Genomic DNA, 17,835 nt, shown 5'->3' on the forward strand with positions numbered 1-17,835 from the left:
CATGATGGAAGTAAGATATGCTCACATGCATTTGTATTGAATTCTAACTGTATCTACATATCTACATATTATTTTTTGCCTGTGATTAATTGTATTCAGTATATCTATATATTTCATATCCAATAAATCTGAGTGATGCAAATCCTTTATCTGTTCAAGATGACTCTGTATTTAACAACTGCATGATAGCTTCATTTAACTGTATGAGAAATTATTATGCTGATCTGTCTCATACACAAGACAAAGGTTCAAATTCTATCTGAAAAAGAAAAATACAAATTTTCATCATTATGATTTATTTTGATCAATATAAGTTGACTTTCACGTATTAGTCTTTGAAAACATTTCAATGTGGACAATTGCTATAATATCTATAAACACAGAATGTTCACATCCAGGATTATTCTTGCCTTTAAAAAAATATTTTAAAATAGTATTACGGGTTGAACCATGTTCCTCTCTCTCCCTTATCCATATATTGAAGTCCTGGCCTCCAGTATCTCAGAATGTGATCTTATTTGGAAACAGACTCTTTAGTGAGGTAACTCAATTAAAATGAGGGTGAGTATAATCCAATATGACTGGTGTCATTATAAAAATGGAAAATTTGGATGCAATGATGTACACATAGGGAAAGTGATATGAAGATGCAGGGAGGAAACAGCCATCTACAAGCCAACGAGATTCTTCCCTCACAGCCCTCAACAGAACCAACCCTGCCAACACCTTGAGTTTGGACATCCAGCCTCCAGAACTGTGAGACAATAAATTTCTACTGTTTCAGCCACTCAGGCTCTGGTACTTTGTTATGGCAGCCTTAGGATACTAAAACAGTAACATTCTGAAATGCTTGCATACGTCCATGTAAGTGGACTTTATTTCCTTTACTAGAATGCAGATTTTAATTTTAGTTTCATTACTGTAATTGTACATCACATAAAATAATTACATTATGGGTTTATTTCTGCTACAAATGAATATATTTTTCTACATATATATTTTCTTTGTACTGCATTCCTTTTAAATGCATTAATATTTAAAATTTTCTTTTATTAGATGTTGTAAGAATTTCTTAAAAAAATGGTAAAAGTGTTAAGGCAAGGCAACTTTAACAAGTTTATTTTATACTGCTTATAGGATATATTTAGTATATTCTGCTACTTCCAGGGAGATAAGTGCTCTTCTTTAGTGGAATAATTTTATACTTCCAAAGAAATCATGTCTCGATTTCTACAGAATGGATAGGAGTTTATTTTTAAGATGCTGTTATGAAAGTTGCTACATGAATGAAAATTACAAAATTATTACCATTGTGCTTATTAAAAATAGACTTGAGGACTTCCCTAGTGGCACAGTGGTTAAGAATCCACCTGTCAATGCAGGGGACTTGGGTTCAATCCCTGGTCCGGGAAAATTCCACATACTATAGGGTAACTAAGCCCGTGAGCCACAACTAATGAGCCTGCACTCTAGAGGTCATAAGCCATAAACCCATGTGCCAAAACTACTGAAGCCTGCATGCCCGAGGGCCCACGTGCTGCAACTACTGAGCCCGTGTGCTGCAACTACTGAAGCCCGTGTGCCTAGAGCCCATGCTCCACAAGAGAAGCCACTGCAATGAGAAGCCACGCACCTTGACGAAGAGTAGACCCTGTTCGTCCCAACTAGAGAAAGCCTGCAAACAGCAACAAAAACCCAACACAGCCAAAAAATAAATTAAAAAAAAAATAAATAAATAAACAGACTTGACTCTCCTAAAGCGTATTCTCTTGTCTGTAGGTAGTGCAGAAGAGCTTTTTACACAAAAGGAAAGAGGAGAAATTAAAGAATAGAAGTTAACAGTCAAAAATAAAATAGTTTTGCTCAAGAATAGGAAGCCATGAAGCTTATGAAGACAACTGATCATTCATAACTTTTCAGAGGTGAACTAGAAATATATGGATTTTTTCAAATCATACTCTTGGCCTAGGTTTATCTTCCAATGAATTAGATTTGCATCACTGAAATTCAGGTATTTAGTGTTTGCTTGGGTCTGTTGGCTGATGCTTTTTCTAAATATATTCATTAAAACTGAAACTATTTTCCTCATAGACATGCTTAACAGTGTTGAGACTTGGATATGAATAGTTAGAGAAAGTTTTTTTCTGGAAAAGTAGCACAATTTAAAAATAATAGAAAACACACCTAAATAACTACATAAAGATATTTGTTAACTAGTTGAAATTGCTCTCAGAATTTACCTCTTTGTTCTTTTTCGTTTTTCAAATGTTTATTTATATCACACCAAGGGATGGCATTTTATGCTTTGCAGAGTTTATTAGAACATCTTTACCATATTTCAAATGAAAGCAGGCTTTGAAAGCAAGGTAGCACTTGTGTATTTTCCAAGCTACAAGGTGAATCTTTCTTCTGTTTAAGAAGCTGATAACGTGATTAAGTTACTTCCAAGATTACAGTCTCAAAGACATTTTTTAAATATTTCAAAAATTTAAGAATAATCCATATTTTCTTAGATTCTGTTTATTTGGTAGGTTTTCCAATTTAGGAGGAAAAGGGAGAATTTGATTTACATTCCACACACTGTGAAAATAATGGGCCCTTAAAATTCAAGTGGAATGAATTAATCTTTTCATTGAATTGCAGTATCTGCCTGTCGTATGTCTGCGGTAACTCAAACTGATTCCTGTATTGGATGTGAAAAAGTGTCTGTAACCCTCCTTTGGTAATCACTATGATTAAAATTGTGAAGGAGAATTAAAGCTGCATATTTTGGTGTATGGTAGCTGGACAATATAATTGATCATAAAACATTAATTTTAAGTTCTCTAGGTTAATGGAAGAATGGTATAAATCAAGTTTAATTAAAGAAATGGAGAGGTACCTTCTAAAATATTGACTGAGATTCTTTACTTCTGCTATAGTTCAGTTTTCAATTATAGATTTTTTTCTAAGAAAATAATAAATATGCATGATTTGATTTTATCCAAAATTAGTTTTTTACATTTTGTAATCAACCTTTAAAGTGACTTCTAAGATACAGATAGATGGAAAATACAGTAGAATAGTGTTTAACATAGCTTATCATGACATAGCTCTGATCTTCCTCATATGAATAATATGCTGTCAGATTCAGCACAGTCATAAAATGCATAATAGTGTATTTCTATTCTACTTTGATGGAGTTCCATTGTTTTTACCATCAATCTATCTGAACCTTAATTTCATCAATATAAAAATCTATTGTAAAGATTAAATGTCACATAGAGAACAGGCCTGTGGTTGCCAAGGGAGAGGGGTGTGTGGGGGGGAATGGATTGGGAGTTTGGGATTAGCAGATGCAAACTATTATATATAGAATGGATAAACAACAAAGTCCTACTGTATAGCACAGGGAACTATATTCAATATCCTGTGATAAACTATAATGGAAAAGAATATGAAAAAGGATGTGTATACATATATGTATAACTGAATCATGTTTTTGTACAGCAGAAATTAACACAACACTGTAAATCAACTATACTTCAATAAAACAAATTAAAATAAAGACTAAACATCAAAAAGATGTAGCACTTAGCTCAGAAGCTGCCTGTAGTAAGGATATAAGATAATTCATTATAGTTTGACAAATACTCATACATTTGTAAGTTTAATACTAAAGTTAAGATTGATAAATGTTAATAACAGTAACACTATGGAGATTATCCTAAAACATACAAGTTTATATGCATAGGTACTACTGTCCCCAGGGGACTTGTGCACAAAGAAGGTGTTAAAGTGAGTCAGGGAAGAGCCATAGCTCAATCTACGGGATTTCTCCCTTAACCCAATGGTATACTTGGTGACCCTCTCTTAGCCTCTGGAATCCATAAAATAATTAATTATGTAATAAAAATAGAAAATGAAATAAAAATGAAAAATATATGTAATAAAAATGGAAAAAAGTATAATGAAAGTGGTAAACAAAAGGAAAACTCCCTCTAAAACAGAGGCTTGCATCACAGCCTGCCTGCCCTCCATCTCCTTGGAGAATCCACATCTGTCCAGACTGGAGCAGCTACTTTCACTTCTGTCTCTATTCAGTTTAGCCCTTGCTTGTGTACTTGCCAGTGTACTGCTACTTATAGGTAATGGTTTGGGAAAACACTGATTATCAGGGACCAAACCAAGACCACTAAGTCCCTTTGTAAAGGAAACTTGACAGTGAAGAGCAGGCAAGTGGAAATTACTGTCAGATATTCCTAATCTGCACCAGGTTTGGGCTGAGATTCCAGCAATAAAAGGTTCTGTATCTTATTACTCATCACTTGAGTCCTTTGTTCCTCTTATCCTTTAATGAACTCCTGTTATTGTAAGAATGCTTTTGTAGTGTTTTCACTTAAGTGTAGGAAATGATGATCTTCATTCAAACCTGTAACTCTTTTTTGCTGTTCCCTTTCTTCTTTTAGGGATGCAGATCTGTTCTTGTTAGACACAAGGAAGGCCCAAGCTCTAGATGTGGGTTGGCTTGTCTTTGATATCACTGTGACCAGCAATCATTGGGTGATTAATCCACAGAACAATTTGGGCTTACAACTCTGTGCAGAAACAGGAGATGGTAAGCACTGAACTTCATAAATTTTGGGGAGTTCTGGTTTGGACACATTGAGAGTTACAGCTTTTTGTGGGATTTAACCAATGTATATTTTATACACACAATGTGCAAAGTGGTGCATTCTATAAGATAGGGCAATATATTGATTAGTTAACTTATTTATAAACACATTACTGAACACACGTTTATTGTCAGGCTCTGCAGTGGGTGTGGGGGGTAAAGAATTAAGTTCTGTTCCTGCTCTTGCAGTTTTTAGTCTTGTGTTGAAGACATGTATGCAAACAAGTAGAACTACTGTGATATAACAATACTGAAAGAAAGCAATGTATAAAATGTTATGATCTATGTTTTGATTTTGTGGTGGTTACGCAACTATATAATCTGTAAAAATGTATAGAACTGTACACTAAAGAAGAATGGATATTACCATATTCAAAGTATGTCTCAAAAACCTGACTTATAAAAAGAAATATATATCAAAACAGATGATATGGAAACAGACAAAGGACCTACCATAATACAGAGGAGGATGGGGATGGAACAAAAGAGTCATAAAAAACTGCAGAAAATGATACTGAGTTAGGTCTTAACATATTATAATATTTGGTCAAAGACAACAGCTCCAGAATCACTTCTGGGAGGGATCTGTTGACTGAAAAAAAAAAAAAAAGCACAATCTAAAAGTTGAGAGTTATGTTTTACTTGGTGGACAAAACTGGGGACTTAAGCCCAGGACACAGCCTCTAAGATAGCTCTAAAGGAGAGCTCCAAAGAGGTAGGGGAGGAGCCAGGATATACAGGAGTTTTTACAACAAAGACCAGGTAGTCAGAACATCAAAAGATTATTGTTAATTAAAGAAAACCAGGCATCTCAAGTTAAGAAATTTATATATGGGAAGATGCAAGAGTCTGAAATCATTCCTTTGATAGGCATCTCAGCTGTCTGGGGTCAGTATCATGTGCTTTCTCATCCTGAGTCTCCTCAGGGTGCACCATCAGGGGACAGCTGCAGTGGCTGATGGTTTGATGGTGGGCATCCTGTTTCCACTCCAACTTCCCTCAGGGCTCACCATTGGGGTGGCTGCAGCTTGTTGGCTGCAACATCCTTTGTTTACTGATATGGCAGGTGTCACTCTTAGTCCACAGGTCTATAGGAAATCTTTTTTGAGAAGTTCCAGATGTTATTCTTATGCTCAGAAATGCTCACCGAGTAGCGATGTGCTGTGTGCTTGGCTTGATGCTGGAGATAAAATAGTGAGCAAGTACAGAGATGGCTTCACGAGGCTTGCAGTTGAGTGAGGCATGAGGTAGTCAGCACATAATATTATTGAATGCACTTCGCTACACACTAAGAGTCCAATGGACTCTGAGTGTAGAACAGTGAGCAAATTCGAGCTACAGTCTTTTAAAGATCAGGAAGCTGTATCTAGGGGAAGAAATTGGAGGGCCCTATATTATTTAGTTCTAACTTGCTTTCAAGTCATCCTTTTCTCTCTGAGAACTACTTTATATTTTGTTTATCCTTTTCCTTTGATTGATTTCTCTTATATTTTAGGGGTAATTTTACTTTAAATGACATATTATTTATGTGATTTTTTGGAGCCTAAAATAAACTAACATTTCACTTCTTTCAAAGGTTTCCAAATTCTTTTTTTAAAAGTTAGGTTTGAGATACACAGCCTTTTGTTGCTCTTCTTTGGTTCTTTAATATTGTCTGATATGAAAATATTAAAATGATTAAATATGCTAGACAAGCTGGCCTTTTGTATTTAAGCCAGAGAAGACAGATCACTTTTTATTTGCAACAATGGAATCTGAATATGCTTACTTCTCAGCAAAAGTAATTGGAAGTCGTGAAAGATGAAACTCAGGAAAGTCTCCTTTCAAATTCATTTGTTGACTATTATTCATTTATTCATTTGTTCGACATAAAATCTTCGAGTGTCTATTCATGTAAGACAAAGTGTTAAGGAGACAATGACCTGGGAGACAGACAAATATAGCTACTTAAGAAAGACTAAAATGCCCTAAATCCTAAAAATAGTGATATAATCAAGACGCTATAGGAAATGTAAGGAGATGGTTAAGTCCAAATGGAGCCAAAGAACTGTGGTCCAGGTAACTTCTGGGCTAGGTCAGCTGGGTAAGATTTCAAGAAATGAAGATGAGGAGGGAGAGGGTGTGGTGGTGAGAAAGGAGGAGAGAGGTAGTTCCTGGATGAGGAAACAATGTGAGTAAATACATAGAACGGCAAAAAGGCATGGTGTTGTCTAGAACATTCAGCAGTCCAGATTTGGCTAGAACAGCTTTCATGTATAAATATGATTGCAGATGCTATTAGGAAAGTGATTTGGAGACAAATCATGGAAGGCACATGACATCTAATTTATGTGTATATTCTTGTAACTTGACCACAGGTCATTAAAGAACTAGACTTGCTGCTTTAATCAATCAGAGTAACACTTTCATGATTACATATTTGAATGAATATCCATTTCATAAGGTCACGGATGTGTATTTCTGGTTCACAATGGTACCCTTGGTACTTGGTACCGTGCAGGTTGTAGGTATTAAAAACATGTTTTGAATGATTGTTGAATGAGTTTGTGACTTAAAAGGCTCTTATGGACCACCTGTCATTGAACATGTTACTCCTTTTTTTTTTTTTTTTTAATTGATAGTGGATTTACAATGTTGTGTTAGTTTCTGGTGTTCAGTAAAGTGATTCAGTTATATATATATATATATATATATACTTTTTCATATTCTTTTCCATTATGGTTTATTACAGGATATAGAATATAGTTTCCTGTGCTATACAGCAGGATCTTGTTGTTTATCAATTTTACATATATGAACATGTTACTTTTTTTTTTTTTTTTTTTGCGGTACATGGGCCTCTCACTGTTGTGGCCTCTCCCGTTGCGGAGCACAGGCTCCGGACGTGCAGGCCCAGCGGCCATGGCTCACGGGCCCAGCCGCTCAGCGGCATGTGGGATCCTCCCGGACCGGGGCACGAACCTGTGTCCCTTGCATCGGCAGGCAGACTCTCAACCACTGCGCCACCAGGGAAGCCCGAACATGTTACTCTTAAGAAGACATTCCAAACTGTAAATTGGGGTGATTATTAACCAAACCAATTTGGTGTAACACTGAATTTTACACCACAAACCACGGTACAGATTAAAATCGTTTCAATCATAAGGTGAGGAGAAAGTCAGTGATATAAGTTATTAAATTTTGTTTATCTTGCTTCCACAAAGAAAAAATAGCTAAGAGATCTAAATATATTTTGGAAATCAAAAGACTGTTGAAATCAAAAGTAGCATCATGATTCCTCAGAGGACCTGTGGAAAGTACGTCAGTTTGTAAAATATTATCTTTAGAAATTTGATAAGTGAACTGCCATGGATTTGGCAGGAGAGTTTAAGGATAGTCTATTGATTTTTTTTCATGCAGAATAGATAATTCTCTGAGTTCCAAATGTCTGTTTCAGCTAAATAAAGCAAACATATGAGCAAGCAAATGGAAAGGAAACATTGCTGCTTCTTAACGGCAAAATCTAGAAATTCCATACAAGTGGTTGTATCCAATTGTGCTAAATCAGTTTCAGAATTTTCTAACACTCCCTCATGGTGGTTAATAACCCTCTATGATAAAATAGGTACTCTTTTTTTAGCAGCAAATGAGTAGATTTAGGTCTGTCTTATAATTTAAGATGTTCAGTTCCCTAAATTATAAACATATATTAATTACCTGGCTTGTTAGATCCTTATTAAAATTGTTAATAAAACTACAGTAATTAGTATCATATCCTATATATATATTTATATCCTATATATATATCTCCTATATATATATATATATATATATATATATATATATATATATATAATACATACATACACAGAGTTTATTACCCAGATAGCAATTTAATCTAGCTTTTAAGACTTGGGTTTTCTCCCCAAACAGTGTAATTTTCCATTGTTTGATGCTTTATATAGTTTAAACCTTCCAAGTAAATTAATTCATTTTTTTCAAATTTGGGTTTATAGAATAATTTAGAGATGGAAAAACAAAGATAGTATTTTTGGGATCATTAGAATGTCTTTTTAAAAACCCTATGTTTTCAGACATTTTAGGTTTGGCAATACTCAGAGTAAATTTTGCCAATGACTTTTTCCTTTCTATTCAAACCCACTTATATGTCAAGGAAAATTCAATCCGTATGTTTCTGTTTCATTTGTATTCAAGTCATCAAAATGTTGTTTTGTCAGAGTATTGTTCAATGTCCAAGAAACAGTATAAAGTTCTTTTTTAATAAGACTCTAAAATCCATTTTTCTTTGGACAAAGTTGTGGCGTAATTTCCAAGCATATCAAGGTAAAAATTCAGATTTAAAGTCAGAGATTTCAAAGTTTCACTAAATTTTGTAGCCAAATCAAGGAAGAAAAAAAGATTTCAGAGGTATGAAACTATCAAATTAAATTCATTATCATTAATGCTTAAATATAATATAAAGAAATTTATAGTTATTCTTATAACTTAGAGTTTAAGGTTTTGATACTTAATTTAAATAAAGAGAATAAAGAAATAGAATTGATTCCTCCATTCTGGAAATATAAATTCTAAGAAGAAATCGTTAGGAAAACTAGATTCAAATCTTGGCTCTGACAAAATACTTTACATTTTAGCCATAGCGTTAATTAAATGAGTGTAATGGTAATTACCTTCCAAAGACAGTGTGAGACTATATTAAGCAATAGTACCCTGAACATGGTGAGACAGGAATAAAGGTGTTTGAGTTGAACTGAAAAAGAAAATGCATAGAGACTTAACTCTACATGGTACTCCTTAAATTAGGATCAATTCTTTCATTGTGGAGATTTTACAGATGATTTAATAAGACTTTAGATAAATTCACAAATGATAGTCCACTGGAGAGAGGTAAGATTGTTGATATATGTTCTTAAATCTTGAGTTGGAAGCATAGTGTATAGTTATGTTATTAAGCGCAAGTCTAATAATTTTGGTTGATGAAATGATTATTGGTAGGAAGCTTTTAAATACCTCTGATCTAGGGTATGAAGCCAACAGAAATGAACATTCAGAGATATGTGTCATGATCAATTGATTGCTTATATTGGCTAGGTCTTCATAGGCACTGGAGAATATCAAATTATTAGTACTTAATATGGTAGTTTTCTTGAGGCCCAACAATTTTATTCTTATAAAAAAGTGACATGATTATTTTTGAGATAACTAACTGCATCAATGAATATAAGGGTAACGACCCTTGTTATAGGGTAATATATGAGGATAATTGATTAAAGGCTGGCGTACATAACTATCAGAAAAAATTTTCAACCCAGAGATGCATCAGTGTAAATTACTATCATTTGGCTTCATAAACCTATTAGCAAACATTACACATCAACATGGCTTCTTACAAGCAGTAGTTTAATGCTCATAGGAAACATGGTTAAAAAACATTGATCGTCTTTTTTAAAGTGTGGGACCCAAGAACTCCTAATATATGTTGTGCTAACTTTTTTAGCAAATTGCATAAAATCCCCACTACATAAGTGATATTTCCCATAAAAAAAATCAGAAAATGAAGATACTCTATGAATTGATTGGAAACACATCATAGAAGACCTCTTTGAAAGTCAAGGAAACAAACCATTGTAATTATTGCCTCCTCAGGATATAGCCCATGTTGGTTAGCAGCTATATTTCCCAGACATTGTAAAGGGGTAAAGTTATAGCTTTTTATTTTTTTTTTTGCTTGTTAGTACGCAAAAGTTTTCTCTCTTCCATTTTTAGAAATTATATATGTACATAAATATATTGATATTTCAGAGCTTTTCTAAAAGCACCAACAATTTCATCCTCTTTTATTTCCACCAACATTATTATTCAAATTATAAAAAGGGTCTTAGCTTCAGTTATCAGTACAATTAAACTGAAAGTGAGTATTTAAAAACTTTTATTACCCAGGGTTTTGCCATGTTCTCTACCCTTCCACTTGGAATTTTGGGGCTCCTTCTTGCAAATTGACAACTGCCACACCTACATTAATAAGAAATGGGATTAGGTTTTCTTCTTCTACAACCTTGAACTGTTGCTTATTTCTATTGTTCCTTATTATGTGAAGAGTAGTTTAAAGCACGGATAAAATTTTTCTCCAAAATTGCAATATGCTGTGGTATCTTCTAAATATGCTGTCTTAAATCAGATTTTTCAAAAATTCCATGACATTTTTCGAATTACAGAATATATACTCCTAATTAGAAAAATCTAGTTTATAATCTAAAGTCCTCATGTCATTATATATTAAATTAATATGTGAGTTACTAACTTGATATTCTTTTACTTATATTAAATGTGAGCATCTGTTTAAGAGAGATGAGGAGTTCTTAATGTGATATCTGCTTAAATTTAGTAAGTTCTGGAATCTGCTGCTTTTCAATGCAAGTATCTGATTAAATAAGTTTGCTGTGTTATCCTCAGATTCCCAAACACAGTCTTTTTTAACTCAGGGGAAAATTTTCCAAATTAAGCCCTTGTGTTGTCAGATGACTATTTATCTGTCTCAAGGGTCAAATGATCTATGTGGCTGGTTAATCTGAATATCAGCTGACATAGTGCTAATAAGTAGCAGAAGAAATTCAGAGATCAAGGGTGATATTTTTCTTTTTGTCCTGCTGTTTTGACTACAGTTTCTCATTATTATGTATCTCAGTTCAAAAAGTTGAATTATGTCCACTTATCGGAGGATCTCTTAAATATTTTGAGATTTGATAATATTCTCTTCCCTTATCTGAACTATATCTTTTAAAGCAATTAAGTCTTTTTTGTTCATAAAACCATATGGCTCCCTGTTGCTGAATTTATGGTGCTGACAATTGGTTTCAAACATATAAATGAGAGTCTCTACTTCCAAGAAACTGCAAAAATCACATGTCTTGCTAAATGTTCTGATAGGAAAAAGGAACATATACTCCTATGTTTGTTTTACGTAAATATTAGTATAAATGAAGTACTTCTTTATGTTTAATGCTGAGGATAATTAGAGCATACCTGCTTGACTTTTGGATGAATATTTAAGAATAAATTAGGAGGACAGTTGAAGAATAGTTATCTTCAAATACTTAAATAAATACAGTGAATAAGTAAAATTAAATTTTCCCTGTAGTCCAGAAATTAAATCAATGTGTAAAAAGGGCAGATTGAAGGCATAAGAATAAAGTGCCTAAGACCTGGGAGTTAATGGCTATGTAATTATTTGTATTGTGAGGGAATGAGCTCGTGTGACTAGAAGAATTCACTATTTATTTGACCTTTTGTCTGAGGATTATTATATTGCCTGTGATAATTTCTCAGGTAATTTTAATTTATATATTTACACTTTAAGCATTATACACATATAAATATTATATTCAGAGAGGGTACTGTGAATAGATATGTATCATCTTAAGGAGCTTGGTATTAAATAGCTTCATTCAAACCAAAACTTAAGATATTATATAAAATCAGAGATGGAGAAATGGATAAAGGGAAGTAAGAAATATTAGACATCTTTTGGGGTAAATTTGTGTGTGTGTTTGTGTGCGTGTGTGTATACAAAGAGGGGTAATACCCAGGCATAAACAAATTCCTAACTGATCACGTGAAGGATCAGATAAGTTCATAGCTGAACATCTATAATTATTAAGGTGTCTAGAGAGCTCTTATTACAACATTTAAGTAGGATTATATTTTCTTTTTCTTTAAGTGCCACAATATATTTTTCAGTATCATAACAAAACGTAATCTAAATTTCTCCAGAACGTTTTAAAATGGCTTCTGTTTCTATCATATTTCTATAGAATTTTAAAAACATTAAAACATAAATAAATCTATGGCAATATGTCAGTTTCTAAGAAAATCTTTTTTTTTTTTTTTTTTTTTTTTTTTGGTATGAATCAAGCGATAAGAGAGATTTAAAAAAGATAGCTAAGCAAAACAACCGCCTTGGTCATTTTATGTGAATGATTCAGAAGAGTTTCCACTGAGAAGAATTCCTGTATCTTTATGGTAAAAATGACTAGATTTCTATCTGAAAATAAATATGACATAGATTTCCTCTGGGTTTAAGATCAGTATTTGTTAATTTTCCAAACCCACGTAAGCTGTGACTTATGGATTTTCTAACTTGTGTAATACCTTAAAAGCACATCAGAGAACATAGATCCTTCCAGTGTGCTCAGATTTTTGCTCCTTTCCCACTGCATAAAAATGAGCAAAATCATCAATATGCCTTTCATGGCTAGAGAACTAAACATAAATATAGGAGCACTGTTTAAATTTCTACTTTGTTCAACCTAAGTTCTTATTAATTCTCTTAGTCATATACGATTTTATAAACTATACTTTATGTATTTCAAACTCACTCAACTTAGCAAAAATTATTTTCTGTCTATACAAATAGCTGCTTTTTTAAAACCCTGATTTTGGCAGTACTTTTTTTTTCTTCCATGCTAATATTTCGCATTTTTATTTTTCATGATTAATTCAGGTTTTATTTGCTAGGTTCATCTGTAGTTCAATATAAAATAAGTATTCAAACCATGTATTTGCTGTGGTGGTCAATCAAAACAATATTAATAACTAACGGAAACTAATATTTCCTGAGCGTATTAGATGCCAGCCATTTGGTGAGCTTTTTAAGTGAATGTCTACTTTATCTTTACTATTTCCCATTTTGTACACAAAGTAAACTTAGCCTTAGAAGCTCAAGAATCTTACCCTTGAACCTAAAAATGATGTGTTTTCCTATCCAGATCTTATACGCTATGACTCTCACAGATGATATGAATTTGTGTAAATTCCAAACTGAAAAAAAGTAATGCATTTTTATAATTTCCAAACAGGACAGTGCTATTAATAATGATTGTTATAGAGAACAAAATTGAACTTTATGTTGGATCTGTTGGTAATTACCTTGGGTTTTTATATTTTCTGTCTGGAATTTAACTGTGATCTGACCCACAACAGGTAACAGCATTTTTACCCATGTTTTTTTGTTTTTTTTAAATCTAACTACTTCAGTATTTCTTTAGCTCCTTACACAATTATCATTAATTTGATAAATTTATAGACTGAAAAGAAGAAAGAAAGTAACTATTTTCCTTCCAGTGATCAGCTTCAACATGTAATTAAATTTAGCCAAATTTAATTATTTTGAATTCTGTAATGAATGTCCCCCTCCTTTGTGCCCTGTGTCGCTCACTAATGTATTTGCTAGGTTCTCCTTCCCTGTTTTCTTTCCTCTGTTTTACTGTCCTTAATCCACACTCCCCATCATAGAATCCTCATGTCTACCCTCCCCCACCATCCTTTTTAAGTGTCAACCGTACTCAAGTTGTAGTTTCAATCACGGTGCAGCAAACTGCATGCTAGTCAAGCATGCAGTTTCCAAAACATATTAATTGATTATTTTGCAAAAAGGCTGGATGAAATTCATCCTTTCTCTCATCTCGCCATTCCCTCTTGCCCAGCATCAAGGCTGAAGGTGACCTGGTATTATTTCAGCCCTAAAGAGGACTCCCTGAATTGTATTTTGGGGAACGCATATTGAGGTAATTTTTTCCTCAAAAAATTGAAAAGAAAAATCTCTGGCAAATAAAACACGTTTTTAATTTTTCACTGTGTTTAGCTTGCTTTTTAACTTTGTTTCCCTATGAGCAGAGGGTGAGCCATAACTGCTTTGCTAAAACTTCATATTTTGAACAAATGGTTTGAATGTAATTTACAGATGCCTTAGTTCTTTAGAAAATGAAGAATCACGATGCAGGTTTCTTTTAAATATCTATATCCATTTTGTTATCTCTATTATATTTTTCTCTGGTTGGTACTCTGAAATGGGCCTCCAGAGCCTAGCTTAATTTTGTATAATGATTGGTAGAGAGAAAAATGGTTTTTCTTTAAAAATTAGATTTGACTATAGAATATAATCAGTAATAAATTGGAAAACTTGGATTTGCTGTTTTACTATGTTTATTATATATACAATGTTTTAAAACCAGGTTTTAAAGGCAACTTCCTTGTTTTAAGTTATAGTATGTTTATATTTGAATGAGAGCCACTTGGTAAACATCATTTGCTTATCCAAATTTTAGCATCACAACCTAAAAAACATACATGAAAAAGAATTTTGAAATCAATGATTTAAAGTAAGCAGATAAAACAGGAGTTAGTCTTCCTTCATTATCTGGTGAAAGAGGTATTTTACCATTTTTTAGATTTCCCTTAATGAAAAGGGATACGGAAGTGTTTGGCGACATCTGTATTTCTGTTTTGGATTTTCCCTAATTCAAAACAGTAACTGTGGAGCACCCATCTTGCCAAACAAATCCCAAGGTCAGAAACATATTCCAGTTTTTGTTGTTTGTTATATTCTCTATTCTAGGACTCTAACTCTGCTTTGACTAATGATCTGAGGGGTAAATATGTTCATGGTAGTATTGATTTGGGGCCATGCAGAATATGAGATTCTCCGTATTCTCATCGTTTGAGTTAACTCCGTCTCTCCCATTGTTCTTTCCCCTATAAGTTTAACATCGCTGAACATATTTCTTAAAGACATATTGCAGAACAAGGGCAGCGCTGGTTTTGCTTCACGAGTACAGAGCACAATGGGAAGAAGAGAGAGCCTTTAGTCGTTTAAGGCATCAGCAGTCACTGTGCTGAGGCTAAACTTTGACTCAACTGGTGTAGACTCACAGAGACAAAGGAAAGCCAAAACAAACCAAAGCATCTACCCGCCAAAGCCAACAGTATATATTATAAGTGGGGATCAAAACTTGAAATTAGATGGAAAATACCTTGATAGGGAAATTACATGTCTCAGCTCCTTGAACATGGATTCCAACTTCTCTGTAGTCGAACTTGTCAAGTTTCAATTTGAGGGAAATGGAAGGTAGGGGGGGACCACCTGTGTTGTCGTGGTTGGAAGGAGTGTTGAATGGTCTTCCCCACTTATGAAGGTAAGTCTGACCTTAAACATCACAAAACCAGCAGCTACCACAGTGTCCCTTGACAAACACGATGTGTGTATCACTGCCAGAGCCAGGAGATGGATGGATTCCTCCAATCTTTTTAAGGTGGGGAGCAGAGACCCAACAGGAAAGCCTCAGCCCTAAACAATCTCTAACAAAGGGGAACTCTGTGTACTTAAAGGAATAGGGTAGTACTTAGGGTCGACAGGGCTGAGTTAAAAACATGACCCTTCTCTGAGCCTTATTTATTCATTTTAAAAATGTAACCATTGTTTTTTGGGGAGGAGTACATACGATGATGTATGTAAAACAACTGATAAATTACCAAGCTTCAAAATGGCAGCTGTTGCTTCTTCTTAACTTCAGAAGAACTGAACTGGCTCATCTTCTCAAATCCCAATTTCCCTGATGCTTTTGGAAGGCTTGCTTGTTATGACTTTTGGGTACCAGCTCTATTTATGAGTGGAGTATTCAGATGATTTCTCTGTGAGGTGATAAACTGATAGAAACATGATAGCTCTATTTAGGCTGTGAGATCAGATTTGCTTTTGACCCATGCTGACCAAAAGGTAAACATCCTGGGAACCTAACTGTTATTTTGCATGTGGACAGGTCAGAAGGATGCTTTTGCTCTGGGGTCCACCATGAAATCATAGTGGCGTGAGGTCTCACTTGGTCCCTTATGTGGGGCAGGCCAGCTCACATTCTGCTGTTGCCAGAGACATGAGAAAAAGTGAAGAAAGATTCTGCTTCTCTTTGCTCAGAAGAATGTTTTGTGATCCAATCTTCATATGTGAAGGAAAGACTAAGTCCCAAATGTCTTAATTCCACTTTTTTTTCTTTTTTTGGCAAAAAGTAGACACTTATCATGGTATATACATTATGTATTCAGTATCAGACCTTCACTATATATTTGGAAAACACCTTTTAATTCCTTCACTCTTTCTCTTTATTAAGTGTCAAAATGATTTATTTCTCCTCCATTTTGGTAGTCCTTGACTATTCTAAGATTCTAGACATAGCTTATGATCATTTCACAGGTTCATGTATCAAATTGAAAGGGAAGGTCAAACATTTAATGAACTATGTTTTTCTGTATGATAAAAGTTCTTTTTGAATAATATAATCATATAAGCTGGTAAAAAAGAATGTTTCCTTTAGACACTCATAAATTTCCCAAGTAACTGCATTAAGTTCGTTGCAAAGTCTACTTTAATCCACTAGAGATAAAATGCAGAGTCTGAAATTAATTTCACTGCTATGAAACAAACTCAAATGAGTTTGACATCTAAAAGCTTTTCTTCATTGATATCTTAACACGTAAAAATAGTTTTTGAAGATGTTTTTGGTTGATTTCTGCTGAAACCCTGCTTTCATTATAGTTTTATTTAACTCCCCTGTGATTTTAAAGGAAAGAAGTATATGTGTGTGTGTACACATTTTTTTATTTTAAGAAGTCACATAATACTGGAAAAGAGACTAAAAATAATTCACTCTTCCCATGGTTTTGTGAAAAGAATGTTTCTGCTTTCTTAAATAAATGAGATCTGTAAGATCAACAGCTAACCAATCTTTTGGGGGCATGTGACAGATGATGTCTGTAAAACTCATAGGGCCTCAGGGGAAAGGCTCTCTATATAAAGAGAGGAGCTATTAAAAAGTAAGTAAGTGCTTATGTGAAGGTGAACTACAATTCCTAGTTTGAGATTCATATTTCCACTAGCTGAAAATAGGGCGCCGGTAAAAAGCATTTGTGGGACTTGTCACGCCTGAGACAGTAAGCCTCCACATTTCAGACCACATCCCATGGAAGGAGACTAATCCTTTTCCATCATCTCAGCCCCACCCTCAGTTCAATAAAAAATTTGAATATTCTGGAAAGCTTCCCAACAAGGCCTAAACCTCTGGCCCTGCTCCTTTATGTTTCTTGGCCTTTCTTCCTCCAGGCAACCTCCCACCCCACCTTTCAGAAATTTCTTGAGCTACAGTTCTCAACTATTTGCATTTTCCCCCCATCACACTTTGAGCCATCATACCCGTGTTTCTGACCAAATATCCCAATTTCTTTACTAATCCCCATGACTTTCTCAGATGGCAGGGCATGAGAATCCCTTCTATAAACAATTTAGAAAGAATGGAAACTCTTTAAAAAATCTCTTCCTCCTTTAAACTTTATCCTTCCCATACCCCAATCCTAGA

General features: G+C 34.1%; 1 protein-coding gene across 4 annotated transcripts in view; it reads left to right on the top strand.

Moving 5' to 3' along the window:
• Positions 1 to 17,835, top strand: part of BMP5 (bone morphogenetic protein 5) — a 119,631-nt gene that overhangs the window by 76,171 nt on the left and 25,625 nt on the right. For all 4 annotated transcript variants that reach the window (XM_032648976.1, XM_032648977.1, XM_032648974.1 and 1 more), the window contains exon 3: positions 4,449 to 4,597. In XM_032648976.1, coding sequence (XP_032504867.1) covers positions 4,449 to 4,597 — 149 coding nt within the window. The remainder of the gene's footprint in view (positions 1 to 4,448; positions 4,598 to 17,835) is intronic.

The sequence above is a fragment of the Phocoena sinus genome, chromosome 11, assembly GCF_008692025.1.
Source record: "Phocoena sinus isolate mPhoSin1 chromosome 11, mPhoSin1.pri, whole genome shotgun sequence".
NCBI classification, from domain to species: Eukaryota; Metazoa; Chordata; class Mammalia; order Artiodactyla; family Phocoenidae; genus Phocoena; species Phocoena sinus.